Source organism: Malania oleifera, chromosome 9, assembly GCF_029873635.1.
Source record: "Malania oleifera isolate guangnan ecotype guangnan chromosome 9, ASM2987363v1, whole genome shotgun sequence".
Classification (NCBI taxonomy): Eukaryota; Viridiplantae; Streptophyta; class Magnoliopsida; order Santalales; family Ximeniaceae; genus Malania; species Malania oleifera.
This window is the reverse complement of record NC_080425.1, coordinates 74,770,790-74,792,966: the sequence shown is the minus strand read 5'-3', so window position 1 is coordinate 74,792,966 and position 22,177 is coordinate 74,770,790. Positions and strand designations below refer to the sequence as shown.

Below are 22,177 nucleotides of genomic sequence, written 5' to 3'. Positions count from 1 at the left end.
GCTCCCAATTCCAAGGGCACCCCAAGATCACCCACAGGGGCAATTAAGTAATTCACAACCAATATAGCCATTAAGTTTTGGGTCACCCAAGGCTTAAAACAAGTTTAGGAGAGCAGAGGCATTTTATCACGTGCCAAAAACAAAACGCACAGAGGCTGTCATCTCTGTCACTCCCACCGCTTGCCTCTTGCTCTGCTTCTGGAAGGCAATAGCGGTGTGGAGGAAGCAGTTGGTTGAGCGCATATAACAAAAGTTCAAATCTTTCAATTCACAATAATTATCCTTGGTTTTTCCTTATTATTATATAGGACGACCGTGCAATCTGCAATGCAGCTCCTTGGAATTGTTCACGTCACCACTCTTCCTCGCTTTGCTCATCACTCACCTTCTTTCTCCCTCTAAAGTCGCTCTTCTTCTTCATTTGCTTCTTCTTCTTCTTCTTCTTCATTACTCTGGGGATGTTATTCTTTCTTACTAATTGAAAAAGCCCAGTAGGTTTTGAAATGCTGGAAAGCACATGGAAAATCTAAAGCTATTTGGGAATAGCTTTCCCTGTCTTTTTGGTAAAAGCTCGGGCTTTTACTGATTTATCATGTTTTCCCATTTTGGGTAAGTTCTCAGTGTGGCTGAAACCACAATTTCAGCTGATTTGTGGTAATTTCAAATTTGAGCAGAAGTTAACTACACCCGTTTTCACTGGAGTGCTTGGATGTGGCTCTGGGGTAGGCCCCCAAGTGCTTCAGTCTTTCTTTTGCACAGGAGGGAAATGTTACAGGCTAAGGTGTTCTTTTAAGGGTTTCAAAGGAGAGAAAAGACAGAACTGTGAGGGGGTAGTGTTCCCCACCTCCTTGCGCCATTAATGCCTCTGTCCATCTTGGGGTTTTCTATGAGGAATCATGCCTGTTCACTGAAAATTACTTGCCCCATTTATAAAACAAAAACCAAGACACAGATTCTTTCTTTTTTTCTTTGATGAAGTTATTGAAGCTGAGTGTTTTGTGACCGTCCACATAACAGGAAGGTGTATCCCAGAGTAATGAAGGCCATGTTTGTCTTTAATCCAAAATTGGGTATTGTGTTTCACCACCATCGTCATCTTCTCTTGTGAGTTTTGCTTGTGGTAGCGGCTTTGCCATTCTGGTTCAGGAGAGAGTTGGCTTTGAGCTATGGTTAGCGACAGTTCTGAGAGGAAAAAACCATCTGGGTCATCTTTTTTGGGATACAAGAGTTACCAGCTCGGGCCAAAGATTTGTTTTCTGGTGATGATGTGGTGGGATTTTTGATTTGCCCACACTACCAAATCCTTGATTCTGGTTTTGGGAATTGAATGCTTCAAAGAATGGTGCCAGTTCGAAAAAATTCCTGCATCCGACGTTGCTGGGGTCTGATTTGAGTAGCGGGCTTTTTTAATTTCCTGCTCATTGTCTTCTATTCTTCTTTCAGCTCCAAGGTTGCATGTCAAGAGTATGGCTACTGTTCACCAAACCCAAGAGGGAGTGCCGGAGAATCTAAGAAAACAGCTTGCTCTTGCTGTTAGAAGCATTCAATGGAGCTATGCAATCTTCTGGTCCATTTCAAGTAGACAGCCAGGGTACTCTCTCTCTTGTTCTCTCTCTGCAAATTCCGCTCTACTCTTTAAAAAATACACTCAGAATCTTCATGTTCAATTGTTTTTTCTGGATCCTGTATTTCTACTGCACATGGGTCTGCGTAAGTTTCTGAAAAATTGATATAAAATGGGTAGACTATGATTTGGAACTCAGTCACATGTGTTGGGTAAGAAGGGCAATAGTTTTACTGCCTGGTTTTCCCTCCTCTCTGCTCCACATATCAGCTTCAGCACATTCCTGCTCTTCTGTAGCATAGGCTCTATATTGTGGCAACTGTGCAGTTGAAAATACGAATGTCAACATAATTTAAATCCATTATTTGCTTTGGCAGCTGAAGGGTCTCCTATTGAACTCCATAGGATGCATCTTTTCCCTGCATTTTTTCTTTCATCTGAATTTCTTGCAGTATCTTTCTTTAACATTTGTAAGATGCATTTCTCTGCTTAAACCAAAGCTGAAACTTCTTTCTGGTAATTTCTTCTTTTCTGCTTTGGTTATAACTCTATTAAGTTTCTCCATATGCAAGTCTCTTCATGCTCATAGTTCTATAAGATATTTCATCATCTTATTGTCTGCAAGTGGCTGTGTCTTCATATTTTTCATGTTCTTATTCTCTACAAATGGCCCTTTGTTTTCTTCAGGGTATTGGAATGGGGTGAGGGGTACTACAATGGTGACATCAAGACAAGGAAAACTGTTCAAGCCATAGAACTCAATTCAGACCAAATCGGTTTGCAGCGGAGCGAACAATTAAGAGAGCTTTATGAGTCCCTCTCCGCCAGCGAAAGCAACCCACAAGCTAGGAGGCCATCCGCGGCATTATCCCCTGAAGATTTGAGTGATACAGAATGGTATTACTTGGTTTGCATGTCCTTCGTGTTCAATGTCGGCCAAGGGTAATCTTTCCCTCTTATTAATTCTCTGAAATCGCACTTTAAATGTTTGAAGTCAATGTTCATCCCTTCTAGCATTAATGATCCTTGTATGTGTTTTCTGGCATACAGAAAGCTATTGTGCCGCATGGGATCACATTAAAGGCAGCTATAGCAACAAGTTGTGAAAAAGAAGAAAAAACATTCTAATTTCAGGGAAACATAACAAAGTTTTTTTTTGCATCTTAGTGTGTAGTGTAAAAATCATAATTCAAATGAAAAAAACTGCATTTTTTTTTGCCCTTCAAATTTAACTGCACCCCAATAAGTACTTTGTCGGCTCTCATATGATGTTGCCATGTGATCATAAATTTCTTACCCTCCATGTTGGGACCACAGGACCAACTTGCTGTACTGGTGCATTTATTTTTCCATGGATCAGAGCTTAGATTTTTGCTTGTTATATGTAACCTCCCTCAGTTTAACCCTTTGTAAATCTCATCATGCAACATCTTCTGCTTAATCACAACTAGTAGCTTAATAATTATACAATTATTCAGTGATGTTACTGTTAAAACTTTTTGTCAATTGTTATTCAGGTTGCCAGGAAGAACATTAGCAAATGGTCGACCAATCTGGCTAAGCAATGCTCATCTTGCAGATAGCAAAGTATTTGGTCGCTCTCTGCTGGCAAAGGTAGATTGGCAATTTTTTGCTGAATGTACGAATTTAAGTCTAGTTGAGATCTCAGTGTAGTGGATTAGACAGTATGCTCAAAATGGACAAACAAAAAACTAACATTTCTTTTTCAAATGGGTTCATGTTCAATGAATGGATTTGCTCGTCTTCCTCAGAGTGCATCAATTCAGGTACTAGAATGGCTTCTCTTTAATCCAAAGGGCATGGATGTGACTTAATGTTTTCACTATTTTGATATGTGAAAATTTTCTCTTGAAATCTATGTTATTCATTATATGTCCTGTTATTGAGTTGCAGACTGTGGCATGCTTTCCATTTTTAGGAGGTGTGGTTGAGCTGGGCGTTACTGAGCTGGTAAGTTGGCTTGTGTTTACCACTGAAATTTGATTTTCTACAATTGTTGCAAGTACATAATTCAAATAAATTCTATTATGAGTCATGTTCATCCATTGTAATCTATTGTTTTTTTTTTTCCCCAAAGTTCTCGGAGGACCTCAATCTCATTCGGCACATTAAAACTACTTTCTTGGAGATGCCATATGCCATTGTCTCCAAGAATTCCAGTTCTTTATTGGGAAACCCAATGGATGATAATGATCCTTTGTGCACTGAGTTTGATTGCAAGATTTTGGACACCACTCTCAATCCAATTATAGAGTGTGAAATTGGTTCTCCGAATAACGGTTCAAATGGCATTGGGCCCACTCAGCAGGGAGATGAATCATTTATGGTTGAAGGTATAAATGGGGGAGCTTCTCAAGTACAAAGTTGGCACTTCATGGATGATGAGTTCAGTAATGGCATACATAATTCTGTGAATTCTAGTGACTGTATATCTCAAACCTTTGTAAATCCTGATAAAATTGGGTCTATTCCATTCCACGAGAGGGTAAATGACCATTGTCTTCTCGACCCTCAAGAATGCAATCACATGAAATTGACCCCATTGGATGTTCGGAATGATGATGTGCACTATCAGGGTGTCCTTTCAACCCTTTTAAAGAGTTCTCAACAGTTGATTCTGGGACCATACTTCAGAAGTCGTAATAAGGAATCCAGCTTTGTTAGTTGGAAGAAAGAAGGATTGTTGGATACCCAGAAGCCAAGAGATGGTACCTCGCAAAAATTGTTAAAGAAGATATTGTTTGAAGTTGCTCAGATGCATGGTAGTTTCTTGCTCAAGTTTCGCAAAAATGATGGCAATAAGGATGACTTTAGGAAACCAGAGGTTGATGAAACAGGAGTTAACCACATGTTGTCAGAGAGGAGCCGTAGGGAAAAAATAAATGAAAGATTTATGATCCTCAAAGCGTTGGTCCCTTCAACTAGAAAGGTAGATAAAGCTCCAATCCTCAGTTATGTCGTTGAAGAAGCTCGATGCTTTAAATGATTTTTTAACTTTGTTTTTATGCAGGTTGATAAAGTTTCTATACTGGACGACACCATAGACTACCTAAAAGAGCTTAAGAGAAGGGTTGATGACTTGGAATGGTGCAGGCAGTTAACAGAATCAGAAGCAAGAACTAAAGCAAAACCTCAAGATACCATGGAGAGGATATTCGACGACTCTGCTAACGACAAAATTGATAATGAAAAGAAGCAATTGATGAATAAGAGGAAGGCTCGTGATGGCGATGAAGTGGAGCCTGAGATGGATTTGATTTTACCAAACGATGGCTTGACCAATGAAGTAAATGTCAGGATGATCGAGAGGGATGTCTTGATTGAAATGAAGTGTCAGTGGAGGGAGGGTTTGCTGCTCCTGATCATGGATGCACTAAGTAATCTCCATTTGGATTGTTACTCTGTTCAATCATCCACCCTTGATGGGATTCTTACCCTAACCATTAAATCCAAGGTTTGAACTCAACTTCACATTTGACTTTCTCCTAAAACATGAGCAACTTAACTACTCGTAGTAGTATTAACAGAAGAATCGCTTTGTTGGTTCCATTCTGCTTTTTTGTGCATTGTTCAAGATTGCATTCTATATTTACTTTTAAACGTGACTATTTCTACTAGCAGTTCAAGGGATCAGCTGTTGTTTCCGTGGGCATGCTTAGGCAAGCACTTTGGAGTGTTGTTCACAAGTGTTGAAGGCTCAGACTGGCTCACTGATTATTGGGGGATGGTGGAAGATTTTTAGCATCGATTTGCTGGTTCAGCAGTCGTAAATTTGTGTATTGTGGTGAGGCTTTGTAGATCTTTGACCATCACAAACACAAGTTTCCTGGTTGAATACTCATCAACAAGAAATTAAAACCATTCTGAATTTTGTACTTTTAAGGCTTTGGCAGCGATGGATCGGTGAATCTACACTCAGCATTGTGCTCAAAAGGGGGTAATTTTAAAGCAGCTTCAAGGAAGAAGGGAGAATGCCTCCTGCATTCGGCATTTGGGGCATAGAATTTGAATTTTAGATTTGAATTTGTGCAATTTAACAAAACTAAATACAATATCGTATTATGTTTTGTTTAAATTTGTACAAGCTCAAATCTAGGACTTTAAATTATGTTTCTGGACACTGTTTACTGGTTGTATGTTATCAAGTAGATTGTATATTAGGCCTTCGAAATGATGAAAATAAAGAACTTGACCATGGATCTTTCAGTGTTTCCTCCCAACAAAATGTCAGGGTTAAATGTACCTTGGTCACTAATCTTGTTTTTGTTGTCACTTGAATCTTTTTAATAATATGGTCACTGTTTTTGAATTAAAATGGAAATACTTTTAAGAGTATAGCTATTAAAATTGTGAAGACTTGCAATGTTTACAATAATTTAAACAAAAAAAAAATTTAATAAGTCAAAATGCACCAAATTTCAATTTGCTGCTTAAGAAGCAACCAATGGCTGCTGCATAGATAAAGCTTAAAATAAAGAAATGACACTGGTTATGTACTTATGATACTACGATAGGCATTATGAGTCGCATAATATTTTAGACAACTAGTTCAATTTTAAATTTTTTTAAAAAAATTAATAAATAATTACCTTCATGAGTCAAACTCTATCACAATCACTTGAAATCCAAAATCATGGTTTGGTGGATTAATATTTATCATGTTGCACACTTTTAAAATGAAGAAAATTGTTGTGCTTAAAATAAGAGTAAAGTTCATAATAACCCATTACAAGTGTAATCCTGTTTTGCCCGGATGTTGGTGTTGTTATTTGAGAGATTTTTAAAGTTTTGTCTTTTGTTTCTCCCTTTGATTGCTTTGTAACCACGGTATTCCTCCTTTAAAAGTGAGGGTTTATCAATAAATAAATGGAGGTGTCGCCCTTCTTTAAAAAAAAAAAAAAACCATTACAAGTGTGTTCTTTTATAAAAATTATTATAATACTAATAATAACAACAATGTTGCATTAATTCAAAAAATGGAATTGGTCGAGGATGGGATGAAAAATGAATAAAAAAATATGAAAAAAAGCAATCGAGTGATGAATGTTGAGTTCAATTAATCACAAGAACACGAAAAAGGTTGAGTGAGGAATTTCTTCCGGTTTCTTTTATTTTATTCCATTCTTTAAGTGACCAAATCTATTGTAATAAGTATGTTAAAATAGTGCAAGTTGAGTTTAATTAATAATTTTTTTTTATAAAAAAGGCTAGGTATATATTAAAGTGGGATAATTGGATTGATGGCAAGTAACCCTAAGGTTTTCATAAGCCACCAAGCAAAAGTGGTTTAACTTTAAGTTGCTTCTTTTTAGGCAGTCAAAAGTAAGAAAAAGGAGGGGGAGGGGGGAAGGAGGAATACCAAATAGAAATAAGTGATCCATGCATGTGCAAAGGAATAGGATAAAGGAAAATGGGTGGAGTGTCCACACCGGGGCTCTACTACTTTTAGTCATGTTAGGTATGGCCCGTGGGCTATGGATAACATTCCCAAAGAAGCCATGGGTGAACTTTGAGGCATTTCTTGAACTTGGTACCTTACTTGTCTTGTGCAGCCATGTGAATCACGTTCTCTATACGGTCACTGTTGAGGGTTGGTCAAGCTGTGGGTTCACCTAGACCACCCTTAGGTCTTGTGTGTGAGCAAATTCATCGTCAACTATAGATATTGAACTTGATATTTGGTAAAAAGGTAATAATTTTTTCTAAAATTTTAAAATTTCTAAGAATTTTTACTGAGATTTCAAAAATTTTAATGATCTGTCCTAAAGTTTGTCAAAAAGACACAAACGGGCCCTTATATTTTACAAAAAGATAGTTTTTTTTTTTTAGGAAATGTCTGTGTCTTTTTAGCAAGCTTAAGAAAGGTTTATGATAGTTTTGAAATTTTAGAAAAAGTTTATGGTATTTTTAAAATCTCATAGGAGATCTTTGCCTTTTTCCCTAAATCTCAGGGAATGTGGGTGTCTTTTGTTATAATTGATATTAGACTCAAAATCTAATTAGTAGGGTATTATTAGAGAAAATATTTGTGGTTAAAGTGCGGCAATAATTGGTTTGCGGGAGGAAAGTTCAAGAAAGGAGTGCTTGGATTACTAATTATAATTTTTGGAATATTAGTATGTGAGTTGTAGACTATAAAATGTAACGAAACAACTCAAAGTTTCTAACCTAAAATTATTTGGGCGAGCTCTCCCAAATCACATCTTAAAAATTTTCTAATTTTTAAAACATCCAATAATACTTAGTGTATATAAGGTTCATTAGTTTTGTTGTGATCAAATTCCAAATCAAACACGGATAAATTAGTAGCAGTACTAGTACTAATAGTAGTAATAGTAGTGATACAAAGAAAACATTAAAATTTTATTTGGTTAAATTTTAAAAGTTTATGTCCAGAGATTAAGGAAGCAAGAATTATGCACCCAACCTTCAACAAATGAAAAGAAAATTTATCAAAACCCTACAAATATAAGAAATATATTGATATATGTGTAACTTGTAAATACAAAATGGATCATGATGTTAAGTTAGGTTTGTGCCACATGTGCTTCACTTTCACACTCCATTAAAAAAAAAAATTTATCTAGCAACAAGCGTAATAAGTGAAATGCAACGAGCTCTTTCCCCCGATACTCTATTCCTTGAGAAAGGGTCTTCTACCAATGAGCATAGGAAAAAGAATTCAAAACACTAAACAAGTCTTCACCATGGATTGATTCTATCAAATATTACATTGTCAAGCAACATAGCAAATCTTCCCTCCCCCTTCTCTATGAATCCTATAAGGGTATACACCAATTACCAATCATGTCCTCACAAATACCTTAACTTAGTAGTGGAACGTGAATTTTCATCATATCTACAAGATGATTAAAGTTTCCAACTTTGAAAATAATTTCTTCATCACGTGGACACATAATCACCCATAGAAGGACACCTATAACAATATATATAACGACCCGAAGAATAATGTTATTTAAATAATAAAGAGGGAGGGAAATGGAAACAGCAATAGAAGGAGGCAGCAGAGCGTTCGTCGACGACATTGCATTATGGATATAAAAACCCAAGGAATTTTCTAATGGCCTCATGGACAAACACAGTGGATTCGTTGACGAGGGTACAAGAGGGTCTCACCGGGGAGGGCATGTTTCGTCAACGAGAAAATACCGAGAAGGATTTTTGGAAGTCTAAAATTTGTCGACGAGGGTGCAGGTTCGTCAACAAACTTTCTATAGGACTCGTTGACGAGGTGGCGTGGCTCGTCAACGAATCCTGCAGTATAAATAGTACTAAACTCATTTTCTTACACAGAAATCTCACTGAAACTCTCTCCTCTCTCTCTCTCTCTCTCTCTCTCCTACGGCTCCACCTCCATCTCTCTTCGATTTCAGCCATGTAGTTCATCGAATCGACAATCCGAGGCCACCACAACGCTCCTGGCGGAGTTTTCTTTAAGTCTGCTAGGGCGAATAGTCGGTGGGATTGAGTCGAATTTCTTCCCAGAATTAGGGTAAGGCCTTTTAGTCAATTTTTGGTCTTCTGGCAGTTGTAGGAAATGATGTAGGAAAAGAAATAATGATGTTTCGTTTTGGGATATTTGATTTTCAGGGTGTTGAGTGGAGAACCCTGTGGGTGTAGGACCCGTCATAGTAGGGGATTTTTAACAGAAATCAGGTAAAGGAAATATGCTATGCTAGGCAAATTTAGTATGATTTTCAATATAGTATATATATTTATACCAGATTATTATTCACATCAGAACTTAATACAATATATCCATTATGTATAATATGTTTTAAATTACTATGTGGCTTGAGAATATGAATATAGTACAGAGACATGCTTTACAATATTTTTTAGAACTATGTTTTACAGAATATACAGACAGAGGAAGTATTTCATAGTAATTACAGAATACCATGATTATATAGTTGATACAGATACAATTTACAGTACCATGACATACAGTTTTACAGTTTATTTCTGAAATACAGTTGATATAGATCCAGTTTATCACAGCTTCATGGTTTATACAGTTATTACAAAATCATGGTAAAACATATATTTGTATCTAGAAATGTATTATATAGTATCAGACCCTGTTGGACCATTACAGTTATAGAGCACGGTACCGTAGTTACATACAGTATAGAGTGCAACCACCTATTCAGATAATACGTGGTATAATAGTCGATCGTATAGAGCCCACGAGTGGACAAGCTCCCCATCAAATATGGGTTGAGGAGGGCTGATCAGACTGTTGGAGTATAGTGGTTTATTCCTGGTTGGCCAACCAGGGTAGACCATGCCTTCAGGCCGCACAACCTTGTCATGAGGGGTTAAATCATGACACACAGTTATCCACAGGGAAGTTTTCAATTATTACTATGTTTATAAAGACTTATAGAGACAATATATATATTAGAAGTATTTTGAGTAGAAACCTAAAGTATAGATATGTTAAGCAACAGGGAAAAGATGATGGTTTATATTACTGGTATTGTAATTACAGATTCAGTGATACATGAATATATAGTAATAGATTTTCACAGTATTGTAACTCAATTGCCACATACTAGTAATAGCATATTTTGTCTTACTGAGCGTTGGCTCATCCCATTACTTTAACATTTTTCAAGTGATCCAGGTAGATGAGTAAATCAGGCTCGCAGATAGTAGGGAATCGGTATTGCCCTAACAATAGAGTGAGTATTTTTGTATAGCCCTAGCCAGTTAAGGGTATTTTTTGAAACAATCATATATGTATATTTTGGGAAACATTTTAGCACTTTGGTGTTGTATATAATTATATATGGTTATGTTTATTTGATTTATGTTTCTCGCTGCTTATGTTGATGGTTGTGTTTAATTCAGTTTTGTATCAGAGCATTATAAATGTTATAGTATAAAATAAAATAAAAAACCCAAATTAAATTGCAGGTCATTACAATATATGTTTGTTTCTCTCATGAAAATTATGGTTTTTAGTTAAATGAATGGCACCTAATTTGCTACTGTTGGCTTCTCTTACATCCTAGATTGGCAACCAAACCATTATGCACAAAGATTAGTTACCTAGAGTGTGAAGCATTTTAAGTCGTGGTATGTATACAAAGAATGAACACCACATAAGAAGTATATGGTTCTTGGTGTTAAATTTATTTGGTACGCCATTTCAAATCATAGTATGCACGACCCACTTATTTGGGTCAATTAATTGAGACACGTCAAATAGTAGTATGTTTTGAATTATTTACTTAGAATAGAATAATTATCAGTTGTACTCAAATGAAATTCTCAATCTCAAACAGTAGTATGTTTTGAACTATGTACTTAAGATAGAATAATTATTGATTGTACTCTAATAAAATTCTCAAATAAAATTCTTAATATCAAATCTCTCTCTCTCTCTCTCTCTCTCTCTCTCACACACACACACACACACACACACACAAATCCTTCCACCATCGCAACAACGAAAGTCCTTTTTTTCTCTCTCCATTGCAGGCTTTGCAACAGGTAGCCCTCTCCTCTCTCATTACAAGCTTTGCAACAACAAGAAGCCCTCTTCTTTCTCTCATTGCCGGCTTCATAGCAACAGGAAGCCCATTTCTCTCTCTTTTCACAAGCTTCGCAACCACAATAAGTTCTCTTCTCTCTCCTTAATAGGCTTTGAGCAATAGTGAATATTTTACATGATTTTTAAAAAAATTTTGAATATTTTGATATTATTTTTCATTTGAAAATGGTTAACAATAGGTCACTACTAATGGGGAGTTAGATCCTGACCCTCATTGATCCAGGACGCTATTGACATATGAATTAGTATATGCAATTTAGATTGTTGTTCCAAAGTAAGGCCAGCGACCTAAGTAACTACGGTACAAAGTTTCCTTTATCACCTTTATGATCACTATGTATTATGTCTTATTAGTGTTGATACAACATAGATACAAATGCTCTTTGGAATAGATTAGCTAGCTCTATTAAAAAGATAGTAAAAGAGATTTTAGGTGAATTAAGGGGAAAATTTTCGAATAGCAAAGATAGTTGGTAGTGGGATAAAGATGTACAAAAAATCATAAATACAAAAAGAATTTGGTATAAAACGTGGTAAAAATGTAGAAATAGAGATAACTTTGAAAAATATAAGGAGGTAAGAAAAGATGCAAAAAAGGCCTTTAGTCAAGTTGAATATAGATCATTTAATAGTTTGTATGATAGATTAGGTACAAAAGAAGGAGAAAAAGATATATTTAAACTTGCTAAAACTAGAGAAAGGAAGAGTAAGGACTTAGGAAATGTAAAATGTATAAAAAGTGAGGATGATATTGTCTTGGTTAAGGACAAAATATTAAAGAAAGATGGCAAAGTTACTTTAGTAAGTTGTTTAACAAAAATCAAATAGAAGACTTAAACTTAGAATTGTCAAATGAGGAAAAAACTAAAAATATAATATTTATTCGCAAAATTAGAGTTAACAAAGTTAAGTTTGCACTAAAAAAGATACAAAATGGGAAATCTATGGGACTAGATAACATCCCAATTGAAGTTTGGAAAGCAAAATGCTTGGGTGATTACGGAATTATATAGTTAACTAATTTATTTAATACAATTGTAAAAACTAAGAAAATGCCAGATGAATGGAGGAAAAGAACTTTAATACCTATATAAAAAAAATAAAGGAGATATTCAAAATTGTAATAACTATCATAGAATTAAACTTATAAGTCATACGATGACACTATGAGAAATGGTAGTTGAACAAAGATTAAATTTAGAAACAAAGATCTTAGAAAATCAATTTGGTTAAATGTCTGGGAGATCTATCACAAAAGCTATTTATCTTTAAGAAGATTAATGAAAAAGTTTAGGAAAAAGAAGAGGGACTTGCATATGATATTTATTGACCTTGAGAAAGCATATGATAGGATACTTAGGGAAGTTCTATGGTAGGTTTTAGAAAAAAAAAAAAAAGGGTGTATGTTGTAGGTATACTGATGTCATTAAGGATATGTACGATGGAGTAATGACTAGAGTAAGGACTATAAATGGAGAAACTAAAGAATTTCCAATCACCATAGGTGTAGATCAAGGATCTGCTTTAAGTCCTTATCTTTTTGCTTTAGTGATGGAACAATTGACTAAGAGTATTTAAAAGGAGGTTCCATGGTTTATGTTATTTGCAGATGATATTGTATTAATTGATGAAACTAGGGACGAGGTAGAGGCTGAGTTAGAATTATGGAGAGAAGCTTTGGAATCTAGAGGCTTTAGGATAAGTAGAAATAAAACAGAATATATGAAATGTAATTTTAGTAATGATAGGAAGAATATTGGAGACAAATTTAAACTTGATGATGAAGAAATAAATAGAACTTGTAGATTTCGATACCTTGAATCTATTATGAAAGCTGAAGGAGAAATTGAAGATAATGGAATGCATAAAGTTGGGTAAAATGGAGAAGTGCTTCAAGTGTGCTATGTGATCGTAGAATACCCTTAAAATTGAAAGGGAAGTTTTATAAGACAGCTATGAGACCAGCTATGCTATATGAATCGGAATGTTGGGCAACGAAGAAACATAATATCCAAATAGTAAAAGTTGCCGAGATGAGAATGCTTAGATGAATGAGTGGTATAACATTTAAAGATAAATTAAGGAATAAACATATTTGTGGTAAGTTAGGTGTAGCTCCTATAGAAGATAAGATAAGGGAGGGACGACTCAGATGGTATGAACACTTGCAACGTAGGCCACATAGTGCACCTGTGAGGAAGAGTGACTTAGTTATTGTAGGGGGCTATAGAAGGGGTAGGGGTAGAACTAAAATAACTTAGGAGGAGATAGTGAGTAAAGATTTAATATCCTTGAATCTATCAAAATAAATGGTCCACGCATAAATTGGCAGAAAAGGATTTATATGGCCGACCCCACTTAGTGGGACAAAGGCTTGGTTTTGTTGTTTGTGTTGTTGCAGTGATGATGTAACAACCTGCCTATTTTACTGTAAATAATAATTTTTATTCTTTTTCCACAATAAGGGAAATAAACTAACATCAGTGTGTGGTGCTATGAGCATTTTTGGTGTTATACATATAAACAATATAATGAGCATATTTGGTAAAATCTATCTGTAGCAGAATTGAGTAAAACATGATTTGTCGTATACTAATAAAGCATACAAAATTTATATTCATGAAAATCATTTTATATAATTGTACAATACTGAAATAACACTCATGATGGATAGTTAACTGATATCATGTCTTACTTCCACATGACTAGGTTGTGCAACCCGAAGGCGGGACCTAACAATGACTAGCCGACCATGCTAGATCAATCATAAGTCTGTAAGTATGATGGACTTGTCCCACCTAGTTCCAGACTGCCAGGGGAACAACTCTACTCTACATTGAAGCCACATCGACTGTCATCTCTCACACTACTAATTGTGTGGTAGCACTATCATAATTCTAAATATATAGCTACGGTACCATGCTCCTGAAAACAGAACTAAACCATACCATTTGGGTTCTGATAACATATAATATGATTTGTATATTGAACATAACTGTTTCGTAGTTTATAATAATATCTAACATGTTAATATTTCATAAATGTTGTCTTATCATACATAATTATGGCATCTGTGCCAACATGAATCTTGATATCTGCGCCGACATAACATAACATAAATCACGGCATTTGCGCAGACATAACATAACATGAATCACGACATCTGTGCCGGCATATCATAATATACTGAACATAATTTTTCTATACTATTTAATATTACAATCATAAAATCATGGTTCATGTATTGTTTATAATTGCCTTGAAGACTATCATAACATACTTGATCTGGGAAAACGTATTATTCTGATATACATAGTTACATGGAAATTTAAACTCATGTCACACAGAAATGGGTAACCTCCTGAATGTAAAATCTGTTCCGAAATCATAATTTCTAATAAAACACATTTAAATTATATCCCTATTCATAACAGTATTTTCCCAAACATAATTATACAATATATATATATATACATATATATATATATACATATATATATATATATATATATATATCTTCCTAAAATTTATTGTTGTTGAATAATAAAAAATTTCATGTAAAATTATGACTTAATTTATCCCCTTACCTGGCTTACTGAGAAGCCTACAAAACACCCCAATCTTACACTTGCAGTGTTCCCAGCACTACACCCTGAAAGTAACATTGCCCCTAACAAAACTTCAGTATTATCTTTCCTAACATATTCTCCTTAGTCCAGAAACACCAAATACCCAATAAAACTGAAATTAACTAACTTACCCAAATTTTGGGATGGTTCCCAAGTTGACCTGACCAACAAATCACTCCAGCAGATGTGAAGAGAATCTTTCCAGGAGTGATATGATGACTTTCGATCGTCAAACCAACGGAAAATAAGGCCGGAATCGAAGAGAGAAAGGGGAGGGAATCGTAGGAGAGAGAGAGAGAGAGAGAGAGAGAGAGAGAGAGAGAGAGAGAGTTCTAAAAATTTCTCTCGTAGGGAAAGTGTGTTCTTGGCCTTTTATAAAATGCGGGTCCACGTGGACTCGTTGATGAGCCACAACTCCTCGTCGACGAGTCGATGAAAAGAGCTCGTTGACGAACACCTTCTCCTCGTCAACGAGTTTCAGAGTCTGGAAATAGTCCTCTCGGTAACTTCTCATCGACGAGACACATGTCCCCATCAACGAGCCCAAGAATCTTGCTCGTTGACGAGCACTTCTTCACTCGTCGACGACACCCTGCTAAAATCTCTTAAGAAAATTCTTTTTTCTCTCATTCTTTTTATTATTTAATTGTTATAATTCTTCGGGTCTCTACAGATGATACAATAGTAGACTATAACACAACCTTCTAAACTAAAAACATTGCTAGAGAAAATAAAGACATAGTAAATCATCTCTTGTAAAGTCTCCTAAAAAATCAAATTAAACTTATCCAGTACTCCACCTTAAATGGAACAACTTGGTCAATCATCCTTCAAACTCAAACTTGCAACGCCTGTGAGATATTGCAATATTCATTCAACAACCTACACCAATGACCTTCTCCTAGAAGAACCAAATATTGATTGTCAATACTAATAGCATATAAAAATATTTAGTCAAACGCAAACCATAACATACATAGTTTTGAAACTATACTAATATACAAAATGTATGACATATGCTGCTTCTTGTTATCAATCTACGATGACAATGTTGTTGATATCCTAAAGTGCATTGTAAATAGAGTGCTCATCATATTCATTTTCATATATCAAAGCATTTATCACTTTTTTGACGTATTGTTTCTAAGACATAGAACTTTCTCATCTTGCAATTCCTAAATCTTCTTTGCAACATCCAAATCCTTCATTTCAAAACTACAACTCAACTAAGACTTCAACTCATTGGTTACAAACATGCTCCTAGCATCTATCAGCATGTCATCACCCTATAAAAACAAATATAAAGAACCATCTAACACACTCCAATGGTACAAACAAGCATCACAAAACTATCACATGCTCATACCATTTTCTAGGAGATTACTTGAATATGTATGAAACTTCATTTAACGAGTAAATTGTGGTTTCTTTCCTTTGCATAAAGAAAAAATTATCTACTAAATCCATATTGATAGTCTCTTTAAGACCACCAGAGCAAAAAATAAAAGTTTACATCAAGCTACTCAAGCTCTAAATACAATTGAGTAGCTATGGCAAGTTACATGTGAATCAACAATATTTTGGTCATTTGGTTGCTTCACCAACCCCCATGTATGATCATAAAAAGACTCTAAATCCTCACTCTTAGTGATGGACCATTGAGTTTATTCACTACAAAGTGACTGCTTTTGAATGCTTAAACTTTACTAGAGTAGTCAACAATGAAGGTATGCATGTTGCACTAGCTTTGGAGGGGACCCAAGCATGATCCCAAAGGTTTAAATGAATGTAATTTAAAGTGCCCTTGGTCTAGTGAACTACTTTACTAAAGCTTCTAAAACACACTGTGCTCACATAAATCTATATATCTTACTTGTACTTGCTCTTTACTCAATACAGTTGGGCATCTCCCACTCAAATACTCCAACTTCATATGCAATGACTTGGTGGTATCTTAACTTATTAAAGAGGATAAAGAAACAACATTACCATTAGCAGTTGTATAATCCAACAAGACATATAATACCTCACCCAATTTAGGGTTCTTTGTTACAATTAGAACACCTTTATTGATTTTAGAAACACTTCCACCAATGTACTTGCATCAAGGATGCTCAAGGAAATAAAATTCTTCTTTAAATTAAGGACATGCCTCGTGTTAATTTGAACTGTACCTTCAAACAGTTTAAATTTAATCATTCCTATCTTAGTAATCCTCCATCAGTGGGCTCATAAGTGGAGATGAATCCCTCCTTTAATTTTCAATGTTTGGTTCCATTGTTATTCACTAAGAGACTAGTCCCTATCATCACTTCCATCCTCCATAAAATTGGGTTCAACAAATTTTTTCTTTCTTGTTTGATCTTTTCCTTCATTCTATTCTAGTCTTTTCAACTTGAACAATTGGTTTTATGTGCCCTTTCTTTTTATAGTGTCTAGAGATCAAGTCTGCATGTTTAAATTTTGATCTAAAAATTTGTTTATTATCACCAAATTTCCTTTCTTTAGTTTTTTCCTTACCAAAAATGTCATCTCTACTTTTCAAAAACACTAGTACTCCACTTTATCAATGTTCTCTTAAACAAAAATGCTAAAACATCATCTAATGAAGTAGTTTCTTTACCATATAATATGGCATCTCTAAAGTTGATGAATGAGAGGGACAATAAACACAACAAGAAGAGCGCAAATCCTTGTTGTCAGAATTCATATCCAAAATTTTCAAGTTGATAACTATTGCTTTGAATTCATCAAGATGTGCCTTAACAAATTTACCTCAACTATTTGATAGGAACACAAACATTGTGTAAAAAAAAGTTTCTTAGTGATGTTTTTCATCATACACAAAGATTCCAATTTCTACCACATAACAACAACAAAATTATTTTTTAAAATATCAAATCTTAGGCTTTGCAACTCATTATTTTATTTTCTTTTTTCCTTCATATATAGTCCTTGACATCTTCTTCATCATCAAAAAGCATCTTCAAGATCCATTCAAGTTCAAATGGTACGAATCTTGATGTGCCATAAAGTAAATCTAGTGTTGCAATAAGTGTAGAAATATCATGATTTATAGTTATCATCTCAAAACCTAGAAATAAATAACTAAGCCTTATTATTATCGAATCGATTTTGGAAATCAGTCATGCGGGTTTTACCTAAGGTGGCAGAGAACGTGTAGCTGAAGGTAAAGAATGGCAAGGGTTCGTTTTGATTTGATAATTGGTTGGCTAGTGGCCCACTTTGTTTGCAATTTAACAATATTCAAAACCCTTTGCTTAATATCAAAGATGTGTGGGTGGATGGTGCCTAATATAGGCAGCACTTAGTGGAGTTGGTTGGTAAATGACAAAGTCAAAGAAGTCATACAGGATATTGCTTGTGGGAGACCAGGTGAGGATATTCTAATTTGGAAACTCAATGATAAAGGAAGTTTCACGTCATCAAGTGCTTGGGATTTAATTAGAGTCAAAGGGCCACATGTAAGGGATATGGATTGGTTGTAGCACAATCTCTTGCCAAAGAAGGTCAGCATATGTGCTTGGTAAGCTTGTTTTGACAGCTTGTCGTTGGATGAGAAAGTTCAATCCTTGGGAATTGCTCTTGCTTCTTGGTGTAACTATTGCGAGTTAGGGCAAACAGATACCTTGAATCATGTGCTTTGTTTGAGCGAGATTGCTGTGAAAGTTTGGGATTTTGCCACTACAACCATGGGGGTTCCTTGTATGACTACAGTTTCTTGGATTTGTTGTGTGTAACAATGGTTTACTTATGCTAATAAATCGACTCAGAGGGGTGTAATCATTGGTATCTTTCTAAGTTTAATAACTTGGAGACTTTGGGTGCGTTGATGTAGAGTCTGAATGGAAGGTGCTAAGGAATCGACTGAAGGAATTTGGTTGGCAATCAAGGTATGGTTTAGGAGGATTTATATGAGATCAAGTGGATCCCTTTCAACTTAGGATAGCAAAGTTCTAAGTGCTCTTGAGATTCCAGTTATCACTCTGAAGGCACAAATTCTTTGTGTTGTTAGGTGCGGGAACCCTCGGGTTGGGTTCGTAAAGTTGTACATAGATACCAATGTAGTGACCCGAAGAATAATAGCATTTTAGTAATAATAAAAGGGAGAGAAATAGAACCAGAAACAGAAAGAGGCCGTAGACTTCGTCGACGAATGCTCCGTGTTCGTTGACGACATTGCATTTTTGAGATAATATTAAATAATCAAAATTCAAGAAATTGCCCAGATTTGTCGACGAAGGTCTTCAGAATTTTGTCGACGAACACAGGGTTTCATCAAAGAGAAAATACCGAGAGACGGTTCAGGCTGCTTTGAATTTCGTCGGCGAACATAGGGTCTCGTTGACGAATTTTATGAAGGGCTCATCGACGAGGTGACGTGTCTCGTTGACAAACCTGACCCTATAAATAGTGGAAACCCGGGATTTTTTTATCATTTTTCACTGAGCTCTCTCTCTCCTCTCTCTCTCTCTCTCTCTCTCTCTCTCTCTCTCTCTACGTCTCCCTCTCCCTTCTCTCTTCGATTCCGGCCCCACCAGTCGCCGGATCGACGATCCGAAGCTACCACGACACTCCTGGCAGAGTTCTCTGCACATCTGCAGAAGCGGATCGTCAGGAAAACAGAGTTGGATTTCATCCCAAATTCAGGGTAAGGCATTTTAGCTAGTTTTTGGCTTTCTGTCAGTTATAGGAAATAATATAAACGAAAAAATACTGATATTATATTCTGGCATATGTTGGTTTTAGGGTGTTTTGTAGGAGGCCCTGTGGGTGTTAGGCTTGTATTCCCTAGGGGCTTTCCAGTAGTCAGGTAAGAGAAATATGCTATTCTAGACATTTCTTAAAATATGATACAATTTATTTAATTAGGAAAATTAGGTATTTAGTATGGTGTGGCTTGTGAATATGTATATGGTACGGGGATATGTTTTATGAATTTAGTTTCATGATTTTATGAATTTCAGTATTATGATTATGCGAATTTCAGTACCATGATTACACGAATTTCAATATTATGATCATGCAGCATCAGTATTATGATTATTCAGTTCTCAGTATTACGTATGAATTACAGTTACAATTTATGTAGCATCCTGATTATTTCAGTACTTCAGAATCATGACAAATCAGATAGATATATTTATATATATAGAAATATATTATATGATATCAGACCCTGTTGGACTTGCAGCTACAGAGCATGGTACCGTTGCTACAAATACTATGTTACTTATTTAGTGCAACCACCTATTCAGATAATATGTGGTAAGGTCGACCATCTAGGCCCTTGAAGAGGTTAGGCTCCCCATCCAGATATGGGTTGAGGTGGGCAGGTCGACTGACGGAGTTCAGTGATTTATTCCTGGTTGGCCAGCCAGGGTAAATCTAGCCTATGGGCCGCATAACCCTGTCATGGGGGGGAAAGTCATGACACACAGATAGCCACAGGGAACAGTTTCAGTTACTATTACATACGTACGGATTTACAGAAACAGTGACTCTACTTATGTACACTAGAAGTATTTTGAATTATAACCATAATACTCTATGTAAGCAAAAGGGAAAAGGGGTGGTGTATTTTATTATTGGTACTGTACTTTGTATTCAGCTATTCGTGTTTATATGAAAACAGATTTCATGATATATATAGTAGCTCATTTCCCACACACTAGTAATAGCATACTTCTCCTTACTGAGCGTTGGTTCATCCCAATGTTGATATATTTTTTAGGTGATCCAGGTAGGCGAGCAGACCAGGCTCGCAAATAGAAGGGCTTCAGTAGTGCCTTGACAGAGAGTGAGTTTCATTTTTGGGAGCATTTTTGTATTATCCTATCTAGTTGAGGGTATTTTGGGAAAAACATGGTAGCACTCTGGTATTGATATTGTATGATATGGACATGTTTATTCAGTTTATGCTTTTCGCTGCCTAGGTTTATGATTGGGTTTTTCCCTAGTATGGTATCAGAGCATGTAAAATATTATAGTATGGAAAAAAAAACCCCCATTTAATTAAGTAGGTCGTTACATGGTAGTTGCCGTGGGAACGTAGGGAGATGTGGAGGGGGGGGGGGGGTGTGATTCGAGATTGCAACAAGGCTTTCTTGGGTGCTCTTTCTTCCTTCTTTGGCTATGACAATAATAGTCGAGCTTAGGGCCCTGACGAAGGGAGTACGGATGTGCAAAGAGATGAGTTATATGAATGTGGAGATTGAATGTGACTCTAATGTAATGGTCGATTGGGTTCGTTCTCGAAGATGCATGGTATGGTATTTGTGGGATTTTTGGGAAGAGCTTCTTAAGGCTTTTTCCATGATTAATTTCACCATTGCTCACCAATTCAGAAAAGGAAATAAGGTTGCGGACTTCTTGTCACGTCAAGGAAAGGAAGGCGTCACTATAAGATATTTGGAGTTTGCTTCTTTACCTCGTCTAGTTAGAGGCATGATACGACTTGACAAAATTGGTCTTCCTAATTTAAGAGTCTAATGTGTCGTTTTGTCTTCGTTTCATTTTCGTTACCTTTCATTTTTATTTGTTTGTAGCTTGATTTGCCGGAACCACAATATTCCTCTAGCATAAGTGAGGGGTTTTCTAATAAAGAAAAGAGGTACCGCCCTTTTTTATTTATTAAAAAAAAAACCTCAAATCAAATACAACATTAAAGAAGATGAACAAAAACTATGAAAAACAAAAAATAAAAATAAAAATAAATTTAACATCTTAAGTTTAGAAATGACACGAGAGTGAACAATCCCTTAATGTGTCTTAGAAATTAAACCATTTTTTTCCCATATAGCTAGGCATAAATAGCTGCTTATACTAGTGATGGAAACCCCACTTTTTCCTATTTGATAATTAGCACGCTAATAGTCCACTGAGCACTAATATTAGTCCTATGTTAGCCACTAACCTTGGCATATGTTATGAAGCCAATGTTGCTTGTTTTGTTTTTATAAGAGATCTTAAGTAGTATAATGCCATTGGCCTAGAAGGGTTTCTAGCAGAGTTGCTATTGTCAAAGACAACATCCAATTTCATTCCAACGCTCGTGATAAAAGCATTTTATTCATCATTTGGGCTTCATCCTCTTTAGCCTAGACACACTTCAAGATCTACTGCCCCCATTGGCACAAGACTTCTACTATTTCTATTTGGTATAAGAACTGTGCTCTAGATTTGCTTTCATATGTTGGCTAGCGGCTTTTGATGAGTTGTACTCTAGTTTAATTGTACATTTGGTGTGTAGGAATGAAACGAAATCAAGTTTATCACTTGATTTGATCACTCTATTTAAATTTTCTTTCCATTGTTTTCTTATCAATACTAAATAGAGTTAAGTCTTGAAAATACATC

The 22,177-nt window shown here is 35.6% G+C and overlaps 1 protein-coding gene across 4 annotated transcripts; it reads left to right on the top strand.

Annotated features, from left to right (window-relative positions):
• The first annotated feature begins 331 nt into the window (after nt 1–331).
• LOC131164823 (transcription factor EGL1-like) lies at nt 332–5,791 on the top strand. 4 transcript variants are annotated; one of them, XR_009139355.1, is made up of 9 exons: nt 513–1,591; nt 2,252–2,506; nt 3,082–3,178; nt 3,337–3,351; nt 3,479–3,535; nt 3,663–4,514; nt 4,596–5,039; nt 5,207–5,369; nt 5,469–5,791. XR_009139355.1 is itself a non-coding variant. In XM_058122311.1 (8 exons), exons 1-8 carry the CDS (start codon nt 1,467–1,469, stop codon nt 5,276–5,278), a joined length of 1,917 nt encoding a protein of 638 aa, XP_057978294.1. In that variant the 5' UTR covers nt 332–1,466; the 3' UTR covers nt 5,279–5,791. The 4 variants fall into 4 exon arrangements, 2 of the variants coding, with proteins under 2 accessions (XP_057978294.1, XP_057978295.1); XM_058122311.1 differs by having other exon boundaries at nt 332–1,591; nt 5,207–5,791; XR_009139356.1 differs by lacking the exon at nt 3,337–3,351 and having other exon boundaries at nt 3,473–3,535.
• Nucleotides 5,792–22,177: the final 16,386 nt, after the last annotated feature.